We start from the raw sequence: 19143 nt of genomic DNA, 5'->3' as shown, positions 1-19143 counted from the left end.
TCGCACCATGCTCACTGCGATCTAAAATAAATTTAGATCGTGGTGAGATCGCAGTATGAGCGGCATGAAAATGTAAATTTTCAGTGCTTTCACAATGCTACTACGTCATCATTACGCTTCTTCAAAGATCTCGCTACGGCTATACCACCGTGCTTATACTGCGACCTCACTACGTTTATCAAGATCTTTCTACACTCTTCATGTTCTCACTACCACCATACCACGAGTTATCTGATTGCAACACGATCTTACTGTGATTATAGCACGTTCTCACCACGATTATACCACGTTCATTTCGCGATCTTACTACGTTCTTAGCAATAATGTCAACATCATGTGCCATATCAATACAGTTACATTCCTTCAATTTCTGATTAATATGTATATTTCTTGGAAACAATAAAGTCATGCCACCAAAATCTACTAGAACACGTGGGTGTGGTGGTAGGGGTCGATGTAGAGGCAGAGGGGGCAAAGAAACGAATCCTGATCAAGCACAGATGTCGGACCGACCAATCCAACCTAAATTACAACCTATTGCTGGTCCATAAAGCTCAAATGACGATATTTTAGTGAACGGTAAATGTAAAACAATTCAAAAGAGAAAACTTAAACGGCCTTATTTATGTAAAAAAATGAACGAAAAACAAATATGTAACACATAAACAAACGACAACCACTGAATTACAGGCTCCTGACTTGGGACAGGCATGCGCACATACAAAAATAATGTGGCGGGGTTAAACATGTTAGCGGGATGTTAACTTTAACAGGAGTTCCTATGGGAAATTGCATTGTCAATATTTACAGAAATGCAACCTTAACTATGCCTTTCGAGATTATTTGCAGATGTAAATCTAAAGTACAATGCTTGAGCTAACATTTATACAAACAAGCAAGCAAGCCAACTAAAGTCTTACTCTACAAGCAATGTTTTTTTCTTCAGTTCTCTACTTCTGTGTCTGATCCATTTAATTCAGACACAGAAGCGTTAAATTGCGTTTACATTTTATGATCAACATCAACAACTATAATTTACACATATATGGTGTCATATAGATCAAGGCCATCACCTTTAATCATAGTTATATTAACCTGAATCAATATAAATGTGAACACTCAACACGATTCAATAATTCACACTATAGATGGAACATTTAACTTAAATATAGTAACAAGCTGACATCTTTATACAATGTCAATTATTACTAGTTTTGTCAACAACTTTTCTTTACATACAAAGGCTATAATGGACCGATAACATGTTTTTTTTTATATGCCTTTTATCTGCTGTATAAATATAATATTAATCTATATGTCTTAGAACATTCACTTTTTCATGTTTTTGTTTTAGATCTTTTTTTCATCTGCTGCATGAAAATAATATTGGATCTATCTATTAGAATATTAACTTTTTTGTACATAACTGTAATCATTACAGTTAAAATTCTTCACAAATACATCAATAAATGTTTTAATTGGAAGTTGTATATGCAGTTTTGTTCTACTAATACATAGTTTGCAAATGAAATAGAAAAAAAACTTCTTCAGAAAATTTCATATATTTCCTCTGGCAGAGTTAACTCCCTTTTGCTCCTGTTTAACACTATTTTGCATTTCTACAGTTAAAATGGAATCAATGTAAAGGGACATAACTCAAGAACAGTACAAGTGATCCCACCAAAATTCATACTTGGTTTGTGTTTAGTGGTAATAAGCATGGTGTATAAGTTTCTTAAAACATTTGGTTGAGGCAAACTAAAGTTAGAGAACGGAAAACAATTTTGGGACGCACAGACAAGGGTATAACTCAATGCCCCCTAAACTACAGAGTCATTTGGGCATATCTTTGATAGTCCCTGATCAATTCATTTACAACTCAACTTACTGGTCAGTTGTTGAAGACCACATATGTTGACCTTTTAGGTTTATTGAGTTGTTAGGACTTATCTCATTAGGTTATTGATGAATTGTAAGTTCAAGATGTTGCAACCATTTTGTTTGTTACTAAGCACTTACATCCCTTATAATGTTAAAAGCTGCTACAACTACAGCATGACACTTACATCAATGTATGTCAGAGGTCAATGGTTTAATGTATGTCAGAGGTCAATGTATTAATGTATGTCATACTGCTGAGGTCACTGACTTTAAAATCAGATGATCAAGATTTATATCAGAAACATTAATTTGTATATAACCAATTCATACGTAACCTATCAAAATAAATACTTTTATTGTTTTTAATAATTGATAAGCTGAACCATTGTTGCCAGAGTATTAAGTACACGTTTGTGTCTCCGCAATTCCCTAGCTTGCACCCTACATACAAAGATACTTTATCGTAAATTTGTATTTTATGTTCAGTTCTTGGCTGTAAAATATTTGATATTGGAAATTTATACTGTTTATAAATGCATAAGAGAAATATGTACTTTAATTCTTATATAACTCTATAGATACTCCTACACACTATGATGACTGTACCATAATTTAGCAATTGATTTCAAATTCAAAGGAAGACCTTATCCAAAATCAAATCCCATACATGTAAAAGATTTTTGAATATAAATATAAAAGAAGATGGGAATATAACAACAATTATACAACACCCAAAAATGAAAATATCATGTTAATTGAAATCTGGAATGTCCCTGCATTGACTGAAAACATGTGCATATCTTACAAATCTTAGAAATTTTCCCTTTTTTTTCAATAACAAAAGATTAGCCAATCTAGCATCATCAACCAAGGACAGGAACAATCTTCCAGCTCATTTAGCATCATCAACCAAGGAAAGGAACAATCTTTAGCATCATCAACCAAGGAAAGAAACAATCTTTAGCATCATCAACCAAGGAAAGAAACAATCTTTAGCATCATCAACCAAGGAAAGGAACAATCTTTAGCATCATCAACCAAGGAAAGAAACAATCTTTAGCATCATCAACCAAGGAAAGGAACAATCTTTAGCATCATCAACCAAGGAAAGAAACAATCTTTAGCATCATCAACCAAGGAAAGAAACAATCTTTAGCATCATCAACCAAGGAAAGGAACAATCTTTAGCATCATCAACCAAGGAAAGGAACAATCTTTAGCATCATCAACCAAGGAAAGGAACAATCTTTAGCATCATCAACCAAGGAAAGAAACAATCTTTAGCATCATCAACCAAGGAAAGAAACAATCTTTAGCATCATCAACCAAGGAAAGAAACAATCTTTAGCATCATCAACCAAGGAAAGGAACAATCTTTAGCATCATCAACTAAGGAAAGAAACAATCTTTAGCATCATCAACCAAGGAAAGAAACAATCTTTAGCATCATCAACCAAGGAAAGAAACAATCTTTAGCATCATCAACCAAGGAAAGGAACAATCTTTAGCATCATCAACCAAGGAAAGAAACAATCTTTAGCAGCATCAACCAAGGAAAGAAACAATCTTTAGCATCATCAACCAAGGAAAGGAACAATCTTTAGCATCATCAACTAAGGAAAGAAACAATCTTTAGCATCATCAACCAAGGAAAGGAACAATCTTTAGCATCATCAACCAAGGAAAGAAACAATCTTTAGCATCATCAACCAAGGAAAGAAACAATCTTTAGCATCATCAACCAAGGAAAGGAACAATCTTTAGCATCATCAACCAAGGAAAGAAACAATCTTTAGCATCATCAACCAAGGAAAGGAACAATCTTTAGCATCATCAACCAAGGAAAGGAACAATCTTTAGCATCATCAACCAAGGAAAGAAACAATCTTTAGCATCATCAACCAAGGACAGGAACAATCTTCCAACTCATTTAGCATCATCAACCAAGGACAGGAACAATCTTCCAACTCATTTAGCATCATCAACCAAGGAAAGGAACAATCTTTAGCATCATCAACCAAGGAAAGAAACAATCTTTAGCATCATCAACCAAGGAAAGAAACAATCTTTAGCATCATCAACCAAGGAAAGGAACAATCTTTAGCATCATCAACCAAGGAAAGAAACAATCTTTAGCATCATCAACCAAGGAAAGAAACAATCTTTAGCATCATCAACCAAGGAAAGGAACATCATCAACCAAAGAAAGGAACAATCTTTAGCATCATCAACCAAGGAAAGAAACAATCTTTAGCATCATCAACCAAGGAAAGGAACATCATCAACCAAAGAAAGGAACAATCTTTAGCATCATCAACCAAGGAAAGGAACATCATCAACCAAGGAAAGAAACAATCTTTAGCATCATCAACCAAGGAAAGAAACAATCTTTAGCATCATCAACCAAGGAAAGAAACAATCTTTAGCATCATCAACCAAGGAAAGAAACAATCTTTAGCATCATCAACCAAGGAAAGAAACAATCTTTAGCATCATCAACCAAGGAAAGAAACAATCTTTAGCATCATCAACCAAGGAAAGAAACAATCTTTAGCATCATCAACCAAGGAAAGGAACAATCTTTAGCATCATCAACCAAGGAAAGAAACAATCTTTAGCATCATCAACCAAGGAAAGGAACATCATCAACCAAAGAAAGGAACAATCTTTAGCATCATCAACCAAGGAAAGAAACAATCTTTAGCATCATCAACCAAGGAAAGAAACAATCTTTAGCATCATCAACCAAGGAAAGAAACAATCTTTAGCATCATCAACCAAGGAAAGAAACAATCTTTAGCATCATCAACCAAGGAAAGAAACAATCTTTAGCATCATCAACCAAGGAAAGAAACAATCTTTAGCATCATCAACCAAGGAAAGAAACAATCTTTAGCATCATCAACTAAGGAAAGAAACAATCTTTAGCATCATCAACCAAGGAAAGAAACAATCTTTAGCATCATCAACCAAGGAAAGAAACAATCTTTAGCATCATCAACCAAGGAAAGAAACAATCTTTAGCATCATCAACCAAGGAAAGGAACAATCTTTAGCATCATCAACTAAGGAAAGGAACATCATCAACCAAGGAAAGGAACAATCTTTAGCATCATCAACCAAGGAAAGGAACATCATCAACCAAGGAAAGAAACAATCTTTAGCATCATCAACCAAGGAAAGAAACAATCTTTAGCATCATCAACTAAGGAAAGGAACAATCTTTAGCATCATCAACCAAGGAAAGAAACAATCTTTAGCATCATCAACCAAGGAAAGAAACAATCTTTAGCATCATCAACCAAGGAAAGAAACAATCTTTAGCATCATCAACCAAGGAAAGAAACAATCTTTAGCATCATCAACCAAGGAAAGAAACAATCTTTAGCATCATCAACCAAGGAAAGAAACAATCTTTAGCATCATCAACCAAGGAAAGGAACAATCTTTAGCATCATCAACCAAGGAAAGGAACAATCTTTAGCATCATCAACCAAGGAAAGAAACAATCTTTAGCATCATCAACCAAGGAAAGAAACAATCTTTAGCATCATCAACCAAAGAAAGGAACAATCTTTAGCATCATCAACCAAGGAAAGAAACAATCTTTAGCATCATCAACCAAGGAAAGGAACAATCTTTAGCATCATCAACCAAGGAAAGGAACAATCTTTAGCATCATCAACTAAGGAAAGGAACAATCTTTAGCATCATCAACCAAGGAAAGGAACAATCTTTAGCATCATCAACTAAGGAAAGAAACAATCTTTAGCATCATCAACCAAGGAAAGAAACAATCTTTAGCATCATCAACCAAGGAAAGAAACAATCTTTAGCATCATCAACCAAGGAAAGAAACAATCTTTAGCATCATCAACCAAAGAAAGGAACAATCTTTAGCATCATCAACCAAGGAAAGGAACAATCTTTAGCATCATCAACCAAGGAAAGAAACAATCTTTAGCATCATCAACTAAGGAAAGAAACATCATCAACCAAGGAAAGGAACAATCTTTAGCATCATCAACTAAGGAAAGAAACAATCTTTAGCATCATCAACCAAGGAAAGAAACAATCTTTAGCATCATCAACCAAGGAAAGAAACAATCTTTAGCATCATCAACCAAGGAAAGAAACAATCTTTAGCATCATCAACCAAAGAAAGGAACAATCTTTAGCATCATCAACCAAGGAAAGGAACAATCTTTAGCATCATCAACTAAGGAAAGAAACAATCTTTAGCATCATCAACCAAGGAAAGAAACAATCTTTAGCATCATCAACCAAGGAAAGAAACAATCTTTAGCATCATCAACTAAGGAAAGAAACAATCTTTAGCATCATCAACCAAGGAAAGGAACAATCTTTAGCATCATCAACTAAGGAAAGGAACAATCTTTAGCATCATCAACCAAGGAAAGAAACAATCTTTAGCATCATCAACCAAAGAAAGGAACAATCTTTAGCATCATCAACTAAGGAAAGGAACAATCTTTAGCATCATCAACCAAGGAAAGAAACAATCTTTAGCATCATCAACCAAGGAAAGGAACAATCTTTAGCATCATCAACTAAGGAAAGGAACAATCTTTAGCATCATCAACCAAGGAAAGGAACATCATCAACCAAAGAAAGGAACAATCTTTAGCATCATCAACCAAGGAAAGGAACATCATCAACCAAGGAAAGAAACAATCTTTAGCATCATCAACCAAGGAAAGAAACAATCTTTAGCATCATCAACTAAGGAAAGAAACAATCTTTAGCATCATCAACCAAAGAAAGGAACAATCTTTAGCATCATCAACTAAGGAAAGGAACAATCTTTAGCATCATCAACCAAGGAAAGAAACAATCTTTAGCATCATCAACCAAGGAAAGGAACAATCTTTAGCATCATCAACCAAGGAAAGGAACAATCTTTAGCATCATCAACCAAGGAAAGAAACAATCTTTAGCATCATCAACCAAAGAAAGGAACAATCTTTAGCATCATCAACCAAGGAAAGAAACAATCTTTAGCATCATCAACCAAGGAAAGAAACAATCTTTAGCATCATCAACCAAGGAAAGAAACAATCTTTAGCATCATCAACCAAGGAAAGAAACAATCTTTAGCATCATCAACCAAGGAAAGGAACAATCTTTAGCATCATCAACCAAGGAAAGGAACAATCTTTAGCATCATCAACCAAGGAAAGGAACAATCTTTAGCATCATCAACCAAGGAAAGAAACAATCTTAAGCATCATCAACCAAAGAAAGGAACAATCTTTAGCATCATCAACCAAGGAAAGGAACAATCTTTAGCATCATGAACCAAGGAAAGAAACAATCTTTAGCATCATCAACCAAGGAAAGAAACAATCTTTAGCATCATCAACCAAGGAAAGAAACAATCTTTAGCATCATCAACCAAGGAAAGAAACAATCTTTAGCATCATCAACCAAGGAAAGGAACAATCTTTAGCATCATCAACCAAGGAAAGGAACAATCTTTAGCATCATCAACCAAGGAAAGGAACAATCTTTAGCATCATCAACCAAGGAAAGAAACAATCTTTAGCATCATCAACCAAGGAAAGAAACAATCTTTAGCATCATCAACCAAGGAAAGAAACAATCTTTAGCATCATCAACCAAGGAAAGAAACAATCTTTAGCATCATCAACCAAGGAAAGAAACAATCTTTAGCATCATCAACCAAGGAAAGAAACAATCTTTAGCATCATCAACCAAGGAAAGGAACAATCTTTAGCATCATCAACCAAGGAAAGGAACAATCTTTAGCATCATCAACCAAGGAAAGAAACAATCTTTAGCATCATCAACCAAGGAAAGGAACAATCTTTAGCATCATCAACCAAGGAAAGAAACAATCTTTAGCATCATCAACCAAGGAAAGAAACAATCTTTAGCATCATCAACCAAGGAAAGGAACAATCTTTAGCATCATCAACCAAGGAAAGGAACAATCTTTAGCATCATCAACCAAGGAAAGGAACAATCTTTAGCATCATCAACCAAGGAAAGAAACAATCTTTAGCATCATCAACTAAGGAAAGGAACAATCTTTAGCATCATCAACTAAGGAAAGAAACAATCTTTAGCATCATCAACCAAGGAAAGAAACAATCTTTAGCATCATCAACCAAGGAAAGAAACAATCTTTAGCATCATCAACTAAGGAAAGGAACAATCTTTAGCATCATCAACCAAGGAAAGGAACAATCTTTAGCATCATCAACCAAGGAAAGGAACAATCTTTAGCATCATCAACCAAGGAAAGAAACAATCTTTAGCATCATCAACCAAGGAAAGGAACATCATCAACCAAAGAAAGGAACAATCTTTAGCATCATCAACCAAGGAAAGAAACAATCTTTAGCATCATCAACCAAGGAAAGGAACATCATCAACCAAAGAAAGGAACAATCTTTAGCATCATCAACCAAGGAAAGAAACAATCTTTAGCATCATCAACCAAGGAAAGGAACATCATCAACCAAAGAAAGGAACAATCTTTAGCATCATCAACCAAGGAAAGGAACAATCTTTAGCATCATCAACCAAGGAAAGGAACAATCTTTAGCATCATCAACCAAGGAAAGAAACAATCTTTAGCATCATCAACCAAGGAAAGAAACAATCTTTAGCATCATCAACTAAGGAAAGGAACAATCTTTAGCATCATCAACCAAGGAAAGAAACAATCTTTAGCATCATCAACCAAGGAAAGAAACAATCTTTAGCATCATCAACCAAGGAAAGAAACAATCTTTAGCATCATCAACTAAGGAAAGGAACAATCTTTAGCATCATCAACCAAGGAAAGAAACAATCTTTAGCATCATCAACCAAGGAAAGAAACAATCTTTAGCATCATCAACCAAGGAAAGAAACAATCTTTAGCATCATCAACTAAGGAAAGGAACAATCTTTAGCATCATCAACCAAGGAAAGGAACAATCTTCCCACTCATTTCTCACAATTTATGTACCAAGATTACCAGGCAAAATTCTTATATGAAATTTGAAATTGAACATTTACCTATATGGTCCAATATCTATAGTCTTAATACATATTATATAATATGTTATTAATGATTTATAAACTGAACAGTTGTTGCCAGATTATAAAGTACAAATGTATGTGTGGTCACAAACCTCTATATTTAAAACAATTTCATCGTAAAGTTGTATTTTTTATGATTCAAGTCTGAGTTGTAAAATACTTGATATTTGAAGTTTATGCAATTTTATTAACTTTGGTGCATCAAAGAAACATGTACTTTTATTCATGATGATATATGATTATATAGATAACTTCCTTGTTAAAATACATTTTTGACCCTGGACCTCAATGTAAACATGGGTTAAAACCAAAAATCCCAAATCTAAATACATGGTTAGATTCAGCATAGCATGGAATCCTGAACATTCAAGACCTTGAATTAAAACCAATTTTATTGGTCAATAAATGAGTAATTTATATAAAGTATCAAAAGTATTATTTTTTTTAATTCTTTTTCTTAAATGGTTAGGTCAAAAGGCCCCAAAATCAAACTCAAACTATGCTCTCTCCATATGAAACCTTATTGTTATTATCTGAAAACCAGAAAATACTTATTTTTTTGTCCCCTTACTCCTAAGCGGTCAGGGCCCCCCAAAATTAATTTTAACCTTCCATTTGAGGTATGTTACCTTGTGATACAATTACATAGAAATCCAAATGTTAAACTCAAGTAATGCAAGTTATTGTCCTGAAACACGAAAAGTGCTTGTTATTTTGCCCCTTTTGGGTCCAGAATTCCTAAACAGTTAGGACAATTTTTAACCACCAAAATCAATCCTTACATTTTTTGTTGTTGTATGGAACCTTGTGGTACAATTTCATATAAATTATTACACTAATTGTACTGAAGTAGTTGTCTTGAAATCAAAAGTCTTCTGACAAAGACCAGGACGATGACAACATGACTACATGACTACATGACTATATGACTACAACAACATCATAACATATTATCACTGCAAAATTTGTGGTCATATAAATAAAATTAAGAATGGAAATGGGGAATGTGTCAAAGACACAACAACCCGACCAAAGAGCAGAAAAAACACCTGAAGACCACCAATGGGTCTTCAATACAGCGAGAAAAAACTGCACCCAGATAAAAAATAGATTATTTACAGGGAATACATGATCTAAAGATCTGCAGCCGTTCAGGTATATCTTTGTTTGAAATATCTATAAATTGGTGTTTCATTGGGTTTTTATAAAGTTTTGATAAATAAAGGCTAGTGATAAAAATAAAGATCTATATAAAGGTGTAATTAGAGTCTCAGACACTGTAAGTCACATCTAAAATCAATTAACAACTTTATCTTCAAATCATAAATAAATAATTAATATTCTTATCAAGCAAAAAATTATTGATTTGGATAATTTGTATGCACATCCTATCATTTAGTGTATTTTTGTACGTTTTATTACCATGATAACTGAGAAATGAATTGTAAAGACTATAACAGATATTGTGAGTCAATTTGTGACACCAGATTTGGGTAATGTAGTAAACTAGAGGCTCTCAAGAGCCTGTATCGCTCACCTGATTCTACTTGATTCAAAAGATAAAATTTGGCTACAAAGTAACAACATTTGACCAGCACCTCATTAAGAAAGGAACATTTATGCTATGTTTGCTTTCATTTAATTCAGTGATTCTCTAAAAGAAGACATTTGTATATATTTCCCAAAGGGTCCTATGTTAAACCAAGTCCCCTGCTGGAAGCCACCTTGGTTGATGGATTGGAACATTCATGCTATGTTAGTCTTCATTCCATTCAGCGGTTCTCTAAAAGAAAACATTTGTATGTATTTCCCCTTGGGTCCTATGTTAAACTAAGTCCCCTGCTGGCGGCCATCTTGGATGATGGATTGGCTACAAAGTAACAACACTTGGTCAGCACCTTATAAGGAACATTCATGTCATGTTTGGTTTCATTCCATTCAGTGGTTCTCTAAAAGAAGTCATTTGTATGCATTTCCCATAGGCCGGTCCTATGTTAAACTAAGTCTCCCGCTTGCAGCCATCTTGGATGATGGATCGGCTACAAAGTAACAACACTTGGTCAGCACCTTATAAGGAACATTCATGCCATGTTTGGTTTCATTCCATTCAGTGGTTCTCTAAAAGAAGTCATTTGTATGCATTTCCCCTTGGGTCCTGTTAAACTAAGTCCCCCGCTGGCGGCCATCTTTGATGATGGATCGGCTACAAAGTAACAACACTTGGTCAGCACCTTATATGGAACATTCATGCCATGTTTGGTTTCATTCCATTCAGTGGTTCTCTGAAAGAAGTCATTTGTATGCATTTCCCATTGGGTCCAATGTTAAACTAAGTCCCCAACTGGCCGCCATCTTGGATGATGGATCGGCTATAAAGTAACAACACTTGGTCAGCACCTTATAAGGAACATTCATGCCATATTTGGTTTTATTCCATTCAGTGGTTCTCTAAAAGAAGTCATTTGTATGCATTTCCCATAGGGTCCTATGTTAAATTAAGTCCCCCGTTGGCAGCCATCTTAGATGATGGATCAGCTACAAAGTAACAACACTTGGTCAGCATCTCATAAGGAAATTCATGCCATGTTTGCTTTTATTCCATTCAGTGGTTCTCTAGAAGAAGTTCAAAATGTTAAAAGCTAACGACGACGATGGACGGACGACGACCATGACGACGGACGCCAAGTGATGAGAAAAGCTCACTTGGCCCTTTGGGCCAGGTGAGCTGAAAAAGTAGAGAGATTATAAAAGACAAAATGACCTTCAAAGAAACATATATCTTATCAAAGACTTCAAAAACAAGAATGTGTCCAAAGTACACGGATGCCCCACTCACACTATCATTTTCCATGTTCAATGGACCATGAAATTGGATAAAAAATATAATTAGGCATTAAAATTAGAAAGATAATATCATAGGGAACATGTGTACTAAGTTTCAAGTTGATTGGACTTCAACTTCATCAAAAACTACCTTGACCAAAAACTTTAACCTGAAACATGCACTTTCATTTTCTATGTTCAGTGGACCGTGAAATTGGGGTCCAAAGTTTAATTTGGCTTTAAAATTAGAAAGATCATATCATAAGGAACATGTGTACTAAGTTTCAAGTTGATTGGACTTCAACTTCATCAAAAACTACCTTGACCAAAAACTTTAACCTGAAAAACTTTAACCTGAAACATGCACTTTCATTTTCTATGTTCAGTGGACCGTGAAATTGGGGTCAAAAGTTTAATTTGGCTTTAAAATTAGAAAGATCATATCATAAGGAACATGTGTACTAAGTTTCAAGTTGATTGGACTTCAACTTCATCAAAAACTACCTTGACCAAAAACTTTAACCTGAAGCGGGACAGACGGACGAACGGACGAACGGACGAACGAACGGACGAACGGACGCACAGACCAGAAAACATAATGCCCCTCTACTGGGGCATAAAAAGTTGAACACTCTAGATATATGATGCACTTTCGTAAGAGTAACAGAATTATGCCTAGTAGACCATTTCCTGGATGCAGATAACAAGAGAAACATGACAATGTTGCTGACATTGGATTTTACAGTGGTCATCTTAACTGAACACACACATGTTTGTCATTTCAAGTATTGCCAAAATAAATCATTTGACCTGCTCATGCAGGTGCACTCACCTCCAATCTTAATTGACTAGGATTGTCAGCTTTCCTATCAAAACTCAACTGGTTTTCTCTGGGCAGTCAGGCTTGTTCCACCTATAAAAACTGGCTGCCATGAAATAGACCAAAAGTGGTGCTTACAAGTGGCATTAAAAAATCAAAGAGCAGAATGCTCTGAGGGATACGATTGCCATATAGTTTTCATTGACACATGTATAGCAGTTCTGCCAACTTTTCATTAAGCAAATTCGTGAGATTTGGCCAAAATAGAAAAGATCAAAGAGGAAAAAATTTATCCAAGGATACTGCTGCAAAAAAGCATGAACATACGTGAGTCTCACACTTTTTTGGCAGCCCTGGCCTTGATAGTCTAAATAATTATGACGTCTTGAATGGCTATTATATTTTTTTTTCTTTGACCAGGCCTTACTTCGACGTCGAAGTAAGGCGTCAAAGAAAAAAATTATAATAGCCTTCCAAGACGTCATAATTATTTGGACTATGGCCTTGAAGGCTTAAAACTTTGCTCAGTGCTTGGAGCACAAAAATCATGCTCGAAACAAGCAATCAAGCAATTTCATTGGTTGATTTTCGAGTATGAGTACAAAAAAACTGACTCGAAAGTTTTATGACCGCAAGGCCTGGTACAGCTGGATAGTATTATTTTCAAAACTAATTCAACTGCACATGCAAAGGTAATATAAATCTGAATAGTCACTCAACTTTAATCAAAGCGCTGTAAGCGCTGAAGGCAGTTAACCAAAAACCAAGGCAACCGTAATTATGAAAACTGTGGCAATGTTGCCTCAACATTAAACATTCATATATAGTACATTCATGTTTATCTAATGATTTATTTATTAAGGCAAATAATTTATATGTTATCAAGGTTTCAAAAGCAATGCATATATCAATGTATATTTTTTATGGTGTGTCTGCAGTGGTACAAGTTCCCAATGATTGCAGTTGTTCTACTTGGTAGTTAACCTTGGTTTTATTCAACTGCTAGAAGTTCAATTTGACTTAGTATGAACATGTAATAGTATGAATGGACTGGTTTCCCTGGAAAGAAAACTGAGTTTGTGTTCTATAGTACAAAAGTTCTGAGACACGATTCAGACAAATGTTCACTACAACAGGAATCAAAGATGAGGTCTGACTGACTTGCCCATAGTAAATGTAAATGATTTGTTATTTTGTCCCATACATATGAATATATATAATTTAGGGGTGGGGATCTCAACGGTTTTCAAGTTATCAAACAGGTAGGGGTAGGCAGAGGATTTAGGGGGCAGGGGGCCCGGACCCCCCTTTTAGGGAAAAAATTTGGTTGCTTATATAGGGAATCACTGAAGCGTGACTGGAGCGGGCCCCTCTTAGGTCAGTCAGTGGGCCCCACTTATGAAAATTTCTGGATCCGCCACTGGGGGTAGGGTGACCCTAGGGACTTCCCCTACATTTCATTTTATTTGTTATATTGTCCCATACATGAATATATATGGTTTAGAGGTGGGGATCTCATTGGTTTCCAAGTTCTCAAACAGGAAGGTAGGGTGACCCAAGGGACTCCCCCTATATTTCATTTAATTAGTTATATTGATTCATACCAGCTGATTCATACATGAATATATATTGTTTTGGTGTGGGGATCTTGACCGTTTCCAAGTTTTCAAACAGGAGGGTTGGGATGACCACAGGGACTTCCCTTATATTTCATTTGATTTGTCATATTGTCCCATACATGAGTATATATGGTTTAGGGGTAAGGATCTTGACCATTTCCAAGTTCTCAAACAGGAGGGTGAACAGTGACCTCATGGACTCCCCTATCTTTCATCTGATTTGTTATATTGTCCCATACATTAATATATATAGTTTAGGGATGGGGATCTCGACCATTTTTAAGTTCTAAAACAGGAGGGGTGGGGTGACCCCTAGCGACTCTTCCTATATTTCATTTGATTTTTCATATTGTCACAAACATGAATATATATGGTTAAAGGGTGTGGATCTCGACCGTTTCCAAGTTCTCAAACAGGAGGGGGTGGGGTAACTCCAGGGACTCCCCCATATTTCATTTTTTATTTATTATATTGTCCTATACTTGAATATATGCAGGGGCGGATTCAGACGGGGGAGGGTTGCGGGCTTGCACCCCCCTTAAATTTGTAAAGCATGGGTTGTTCTCAGCTTAATAAAGAATATTCTGATAATTTTACCTCAATTTTTTTTTAGCCTCGCTCTGCTCGGCGAAAATTTAAGTTTGCGCCCCTCCTAACCTAAAATCCTGGATCTGCCCCTCATATGGTTTAGGGGTGGGGAGCTCGACCGTTTCCAAGTTATCAAACAGGAGGGGGTAGAGTGGCCCATAGAATGCCACCTATATATCATATGATTTACTCACATTAAGGTATATATAATATAGTTGCATTATTTGTGAAAATAAAGAATGAAACTTTCAGCTACTATAATTGACCCTTCAAAATTGAGAAAAAAACAAATAACCCCTCGAAATTGCAGTAATATGTTTACACTTTAAAAGCATCTCACATGCATTATCATCATTTATCATTTATAAAGAAAATTTAGACTGTGACCATGAAGTTGAACATGTATATTGTTAGATATACTGTTCCCAGCTGTCACGTTGTATTGGATTTTTAAATTAAAATTTATCAAAAAGTAATTTTTAGTTTCTGAATAAAATATTTTCCTTTTTCTTTCTTTTACATATATCTTTTGGTTTACAATACTAGTGTTTATATTCATTTACCATGCATAGATGTATTTTTTCACCTGCTTGGATTTATTTTGTAAATGATCGTCAAACCCGGAATTACCCTTATCCGCTTCCGGAATCGGATCCGATTTTGTAAAATTTTGTCTTCACGGCCGCCATTGTTATGTGTTTACAATGTTGTTTTTGTCAATCAGATACGATTTTACTCGAATTTATACAATATTTGTCGGCGATTTTCTGTATAAAGCTAGCGGTTGAACAAAATGAATATCGCCGTCATGAATAATAATGATAAAAATAAGTTTTTAGCTCGTTTAATTGGAGACTTTGGTGAACATGGTGAAAAGGTTTGCAAAGTAATTTCTTATTTTCTTTCAAATGTAAAGCGACTACGTCGGGCATAGCTAGAAACCAACTATCCTAGTCGAAATTCCGCTTGCAAAAGTGGAAGGTAGCGGACCTCGGACCACCGATAATTTGCACACCTGCCTCCAAATTGAAAAGCTACGAAAATTTCTTTTTCTAATTTGAAATTGCCGCCAACAGCATGAACAGTTGAACTTATTATATAATAGACTACTGACGTAGTTGTACTACGTATTGATGACAAACAATATTCCTACGACTTTTGTCATTTGGGAAATCTAAACTGCTTGTCTTCAGAGATTTTCGGCGATTAAATATTTCATACAATTGTTCTTTGACATCTTAGCTAAAAGCACAAGTCATAATGAACTACACAAGGATTCTTAATAAGCACTACTTCCTATGTGTAACTTTAAAACTTTTGGATAAATCGACGATCATTTAAGGTTTTTCTGGTCATTTTTTTTGTAATCCAGAATAAAAAGTATTAAAAAAGTGTTCAATTAGTTATATATAACATAGTAACAAGCTAGATAATAACAATGGCAAGTATTTCAGGATTTATTGGGTAGAACACAAATCTAGGGTGCTCGCATAATGCAGCTTAACTGCATAAAAATAGCTAATCCCGGATACAAGTGTACGAGCAATGTACTTATTGTGTTTTATTTGTGTGCTATCAATTCCAAGTTTACTTTCCACAGCAGTCACTGAGAGAGAGAGGGAAGGTATTTCACTTCATAGTTCGAGATTACTCTGATGTCCGACGGCTGATTTGACAGACAAGCTGGGACCGTGGGGGACTTTTATGCCAGTATACTAAATTACAAACTTAAATAGTCCCAGTCCCATATATTATATCAAGTATTATTGGATGCCGAATTGAATTTTAAATAGGTGCCGATTTGACTAGATGCCGATTTAACCAGGTGCCGATTTGACTTTTTCTATGGGTGCCGATTTGACTTGCACCCAGTAATCTCGGGACTTTTCACTTCGTATCTTATCACCGTTAGTTCTAGGAACCCCATTTCCCAGTCCCGTATATTATATCAAATATTATTGGATGCCGAATTGACTTTTAAATAGGTGCCGATTTGACTTTTTCTATGGGTGCCGATTTGACCAGGTGCCGATTTTACTTGTACCCAGTTATCTCGGACTATTCACTTCGTATCTTATCACCGTAAATTCTAGGAGGAACCCCATTTCTAAATCTTAAATTATTAATTTCCTTTGGGTCAGTGGGCATGAATCCTTCCGTACACACTCCTCTGTTCTTAATATAATACGACGTTTATCGACATCTAACGAGTTAATTTTTCTTGACGATTTTGACGGGAAATACTTCTAAAAGGGAGACAACTCGAAACGATAATACGGAAGACTTTATTTCGGCTAAAGGGGTGTTATAGGTAAAACTTCATTGATTTTAATTTAAATGATGCATATGATTTTAAATTATGCAACAACATTATTAAACCCTCAATAGCAGGCAGACATAGAAAGAATCCAATGAGTTTCAAATTAATTAATAAGCGGGGGATCCAGAACAACCACTCAATCTGATACCCCTTGAAATCAAGAAAACTATTAATACATAAACAAACCCGCGACTTGCGATTTAGAACAAGAACGTTTATTTAATTTATGATATGATGAATGAGTCTCAATTTCTTTATGAGAGTACAGTATCAGTTTCCTAACGGTAAAATATAGAAAACTCCACTTCAGTTCTTATATGACAGAAATAGAATTATCGGATTCAAAGAACTCTCGCATTTATCAAAACTGGGGAATTCCCTCTGACGTGTTTCTAAATTTATAAAAACACTAAATATAAATACTGCTTAATTCTGATTTTCCGTGTTGTTAAAAACACGCATACAAGTCAAGGGAAAAATCAAACATGAAGATTATGAGAAGAACATTACAGGAAAGTTGTTTATGTTCAATCCTTTTGCTTGTTTTTACCTTTTAAAGCAAGACAATCATAAGAATCTGAGATGTTGCTGAATGTTTAGAATAAAACGGTTGACGTGAGGGAATGAGCTCTGAGTCAACGGTAAAAGTCTACAGATTGCTTAAAAGCAATCGTATCCCAAAAACACAGAAAATCAAAATCTAATAGATCATTTGATGTCGACTACCTATCCACCTAAAAAGCAGCCTACCTCAAAATACTTATGACATAAACCGGTTCAAATTGTTTTGATAGACTTTTCCCTGCTCTTACCTCTTTTTCCTGTCTTAAACATGTCACTTGTTGTTTGTTCAACAACAAAAATTGGGGAATAAATCACACATTGTTTTGAATAAACGCAGCAGATACTTCTTATTCTTTAAGCATTAACTAAACATCTCCTGGGCAATTCTCATCAATGTTTCATTTACAAAATGTATATCATTAGCACCCACACCAATAGCATAACATCAAATGTATATCATTAGCACCGACACCAATAGCATAACATCAAATGTATATCATTAGCACTGACACCAATAGCATAACATCAAATGTATATCATTAGCACTGACACCAATAGCATAACATCAAATGTATATCATTAGCACTGACACCAATAGCATAACATCAAATGTATATCATTAGCACTGACACCAATAGCATAACATCAAATGTATATCATTAGCACTGACACCAATAGCATAACATCAAATGTATATCATTAGCACTGACACCAATAGCATAACATCAAATGTATATCATTAGCACCCACACCAATAGCATAACATCAAATGTATATCATTAGCACCGACACCAATAGCATAACATCAAATGTATATCATTAGCACCGACACCAATAGCATAACATCAAATGTATATCATTAGCACCGACACCAATAGCATAACATCAAATGTATATCATTAGCACCGACACCAATAGCATAACATCAAATGTATATCATTAGCACCCACACCAATAGCATAACATCAAATGTATATCATTAGCACTGACACCAATAGCATAACATCAATTTTTCATTCAAATCTCAACCGAGTCATGTGAGTGCTAATGATATAAATTTTGTAAATGAAACATTGATGAGAACTTTGAATTATTTCCCTTTGAACAGAAATATGGTTTAGCATTGTACTCAGCATAAGATATGATTTCACTAAATAAGTTATGATGTAACACAATGTTTATCTATTTTCAAATCATAATCAAATATGATCAATATCTATTTTTTTGCAACTGTTACAATGTCTACAGCTACCATAAACAGGTACCTATGTCTCATGAACTATAACTTCAATTGCAGTTGAAATAAAAACATACTTACCAAGAATCATTTCTTTTCTCATTCCAATGTCAAAACATTTCTTCAATCGACAGTGTGGACAGAATCTTCTAGTTCTTATATCAATAAAACAGTTCCCTTGAAACAAACATTTGGTGGTCTGAAAGGTTAAAATAAG

The 19143-nt window shown here is 35.0% G+C and overlaps 1 protein-coding gene and 1 long non-coding RNA gene across 2 annotated transcripts in view; both read right to left on the bottom strand.

Moving 5' to 3' along the window:
* Window positions 1-19143, bottom strand: part of LOC143071209 (uncharacterized) — a 195278-nt gene that overhangs the window by 5899 nt on the left and 170236 nt on the right. The gene's annotated exons all lie outside the window — the stretch shown is intronic.
* Window positions 1-19143, bottom strand: part of LOC143071208 (thyroid hormone receptor beta-A-like) — a 34010-nt gene that overhangs the window by 5198 nt on the left and 9669 nt on the right. Inside the window, exon 3 of the mRNA XM_076245376.1 lies at window positions 19008-19125. Coding sequence (XP_076101491.1) covers window positions 19008-19125 — 118 coding nt within the window. The remainder of the gene's footprint in view (window positions 1-19007; window positions 19126-19143) is intronic.

Source organism: Mytilus galloprovincialis, chromosome 4, assembly GCF_965363235.1.
Source record: "Mytilus galloprovincialis chromosome 4, xbMytGall1.hap1.1, whole genome shotgun sequence".
In the NCBI taxonomy this organism is placed as follows: domain Eukaryota; kingdom Metazoa; phylum Mollusca; class Bivalvia; order Mytilida; family Mytilidae; genus Mytilus; species Mytilus galloprovincialis.
Note: the sequence above shows the minus strand (reverse complement) of the source record. Positions and strands in the feature narration are given on the sequence as shown.